Genomic DNA, 3,384 nt, shown 5'->3' on the forward strand with positions numbered 1-3,384 from the left:
TGTGTGTGTGTGTGTGTGTGTGTGTGTGTACCAGTTCAGAACCAATGAACTGAAGGAACCTGTCATCACTAGATGCAGCTGTATGGGTCCCTGATGTGGATTTGACCCATTCTGGATCCCAACAGAGCTGTGTGGTTCTTAGTTACATGTCAAGTTTTGGCCGAAGCTTGATTTTTGATCTGGAATCACTTGAAGGATGATTACTGGACTGGACCTACATGACAGGTCCGCTCTACCAGTCCACATCACACTGATGTGATTTAGCAGAAATTTGATTCACTTCATGTCAGAACAGCTGATTGACCTCCGGTTAAAGCTGTTTGTGATGAAACTTTGATTAAGATGCATAAACTGTTTAAATAATATTTGCATTTTTCTTATGTTTTGTTCTGCTTGTGCGGCATTTATATATAAAAGGACATCTGGCAGTTATTTTTGGTCAGATTTTTGATTCTGCTGTGTTGTCCAGTAGAAAATTTTATGGTTTTTGCTCCATTTTCTGCCTGTTTTATTTGTTTATTTATTTATTTTGCTTTAAACCCAATTCAAACCCCAACAAAGATGGACCAACATTTCTGGTATTTATAGTAATTGTCCAGAAATATTAAAACCAGCTGTCGTGTACTGGGGAGGTCCTCAAAAAGCTGCCAACACTCTTCTGATCCATGGAGACTCCACAAGTTCTCCATCAGGTACCAAGACTTTTTCAGCAGATCCCAAAAAGCTATGGGATGTGGCCTCCATTGGCTTAGACTTGTTTTTGCAGCACATACCACTGATGCGTGATCAGATCGAGATCTGAAGTCATCGCTGGTGAAAGGAACACGCTGAGCTGTTGATATTGTACCTAAAACTATTCCAGTCTTTTCTCCAGAGTTGCATTAAGCGGAAAATAGAAACCACCGCTTTTAAAGAATACAACTGAAACAATGATGTGTGCAAAAGTGTTTTATTCACTGGCAACACCGACATTGTCAATCCCAGGATGCTTTGCTGAAGAACATTTCTTAAAACATGACTAACTTTGTAGAATTGTGTTTTTTTTCCACAGTTTAGTTTTCAAAGACAATTTACAAGAAAAAAGGCAACAAAAATAAATAAAGTTTAGAATAAAAAAAGCGCAAAAACGTCGATCATGCCTCTCTTCATGCCTGTAGAAGCTGTCCCACCAAGGCGGGGTTCCGGTTCTGAATCAAGGCCGACYCCAGCTCAGCGACCCTCAACACTGACCTCTCCCAACGCTCAGTGTCCTGAGAGAGAGGAGGAGGAGCAGGAAGAAAGTGGGACGATGAAGGCAATTGGTAAGGAACACAAAATTCCACAAATACGAGCGGGGAGATACCAAGTCAGGGTCAAAAATACATCATCACTCCACGTTTGCTTCTGGCGGTGGGTGATAAAAACTGTAATTATAATATATTATCTGTGAATCATGTATCAGAATTCCTTCAAATTTACAGATTAATCAAGGATCGAATTAATATGTTCCCAAATATTTTATTTATTTTTCCAAAGTTATTGTTTTGTGGTTTAATCACTGGTACAGAGAAAAAGATGCAAATCTGAGTGAAATCTTTTCATTGTTTATCAGATCAAAGCATTCTTTTAYCTCTTATCTGAAAGCTGTCACATCTCCCCACAGAAAGTGTTTAAAATTCAACATGTGTTCATTGGATCTAAAAGGCTGTGGCGGTGGGAAAGGCGACGAGCGAGGTCGTCAGCCGATTACCACCCAAGTGAGCACAATGGGAAAGTCACGAGAACTTTGTGTTGTCTAAAACATATTGAAGACAGCTTCAAGAATCAAACAACAGCTAATCACTCTATTACAGAAGTCTGTTCTCTGAAAAAACACACTAAACTCTGCGCACACACACGCACACAAGCAGAAACAGAAAGTAAATCAAGATCACCAAGGAGGATCAAAGTTTTAAGTCTGTATAAGCACTGAATCATTTCCACTTCAGAACGACGACTTTTGAAATATGAATCGAGCTTCATAGAACAGCATATTAATTCAAGTAGTTGCTTGCAAGGTGGAATGCAAATATGACTTTAGTTCTTCACTGACTCGTGGCACAGCTTAAAGTAGTCACAACTGCTGCTCAGGCTCCCAGCATGGTTGAACAAAAAAAAAAAAAAGCACAAGGGAAGGGTAGAGTTACTTAACCACAACAATCCGAGAGTCCTTAAACTCATTTAACGGACATGTTGAACTGGTTTCAGGCTAAAATCTGTTTGAAATGAGTGTAAACAGATTGCTGAGCTGCTCAGAAGCCAAATAAAGATAAAACATTAAATTTGTAGATAGTTTTGACAAGTAACAGCTCTGATGACCTGCAGATGCTGACTGGTCTGAGGATGGGAAACGACTTTCAAATATTTGAAACCAAATTTAATGGATTAAGGCGAAGGTCACGGACATCTTTTTCATTTTACGCCTACAGGTTAGAGAGGTTTTTTAGCTTCGATACTTGGAGTGAGTAAAATTAACTTTATACTCAACTGAGCAGACATAGTCATTTATCAATGGCAATGGTCCTAAACCAAATAGGTGCAGTTAAGTTTCGATGCATTCTTTACTATGGCCAAAAAAAGAGTCACCACCTGGATTTAACTGAGCAAATAGGTACGAGCCTCCTATTGGATAATTACTGCAGGGGCGATTATTTTTCAGCTGGCAACAAGTTATTTAACCCCAACTGGTGCAATGAGTTGCTTCTCATTTCTTAAACAACCATGTGGAAAGACACATCCTGTGGTTGTGGGAAAATATGTCAATCTGTTTGAGAAGGATCAAATCATTGGCATCAAGCAGAGAAAACATCTAAGATATTTGCAGAAACTTCTAAAATTGGGTTAAGAACTGTCCGACGCATTAATAAAAACTGGAAGGATAGTGGGACCCATGGTCTTCGAGGATGCACCCATCATAGTGCCTACTGTACTATCCTGTGGGGGCGGTGCTATGATCTGGGGTTGCTGCAGTTGGTCAGGTCAAGGAAGCTTATRGAAACAATGCCACAGCAAATGTGTGTCGCAATCAAAGATAAAGGAGGTCCAATGAAATAATAGTGTGAGTAACCCATTTTATTTTGGTGGTGACCTTTTTTTCGGCAAGGCAGTGTAGTTTGTTGTGTTGACGCTTGTGCCACATTCATTAACCCTGCAAAGGATGGAATAAGCAGGAGCTGTGAGCCACCTCTACAAATTAAAGTTGGTCTTAAATTTACAGAGGTMATTGCTAGGTGGAGAGATTAGATAAGATCTAGAAAAAACATACTGGATTTTAAAAATTAATTTGAATAATATGGAAAAGCATTGTTCACCATTGTTTTCACAAAAAAAAAAAGGACTCATTAAAGGCACAATGTGTAGGATTTG

At 39.3% G+C, this 3,384-nt stretch overlaps 1 protein-coding gene across 3 annotated transcripts in view; it reads right to left on the reverse strand.

The window, feature by feature from the left end:
- Positions 1 to 3,384, reverse strand: part of crppa (CDP-L-ribitol pyrophosphorylase A) — a 60,383-nt gene that overhangs the window by 13,136 nt on the left and 43,863 nt on the right. For 2 of the 3 annotated variants that reach the window (XM_014019018.1, XM_014019019.1), the window contains exon 10: positions 936 to 1,250. The exons of the other annotated variant lie outside the window; for it this stretch is intronic. In XM_014019018.1, the coding sequence (XP_013874472.1) occupies positions 1,146 to 1,250 (105 nt within the window). In that variant the 3' untranslated portion in view covers positions 936 to 1,145. Of the gene's footprint in view, positions 1 to 935; positions 1,251 to 3,384 lie in introns of those variants that run through there. 3 annotated transcript variants of the gene reach the window in all.

The sequence above is a fragment of the Austrofundulus limnaeus genome, unplaced genomic scaffold (genome assembly GCF_001266775.1).
Source record: "Austrofundulus limnaeus strain Quisiro unplaced genomic scaffold, Austrofundulus_limnaeus-1.0 Scaffold207, whole genome shotgun sequence".
Taxonomy (NCBI): Eukaryota; Metazoa; Chordata; class Actinopteri; order Cyprinodontiformes; family Rivulidae; genus Austrofundulus; species Austrofundulus limnaeus.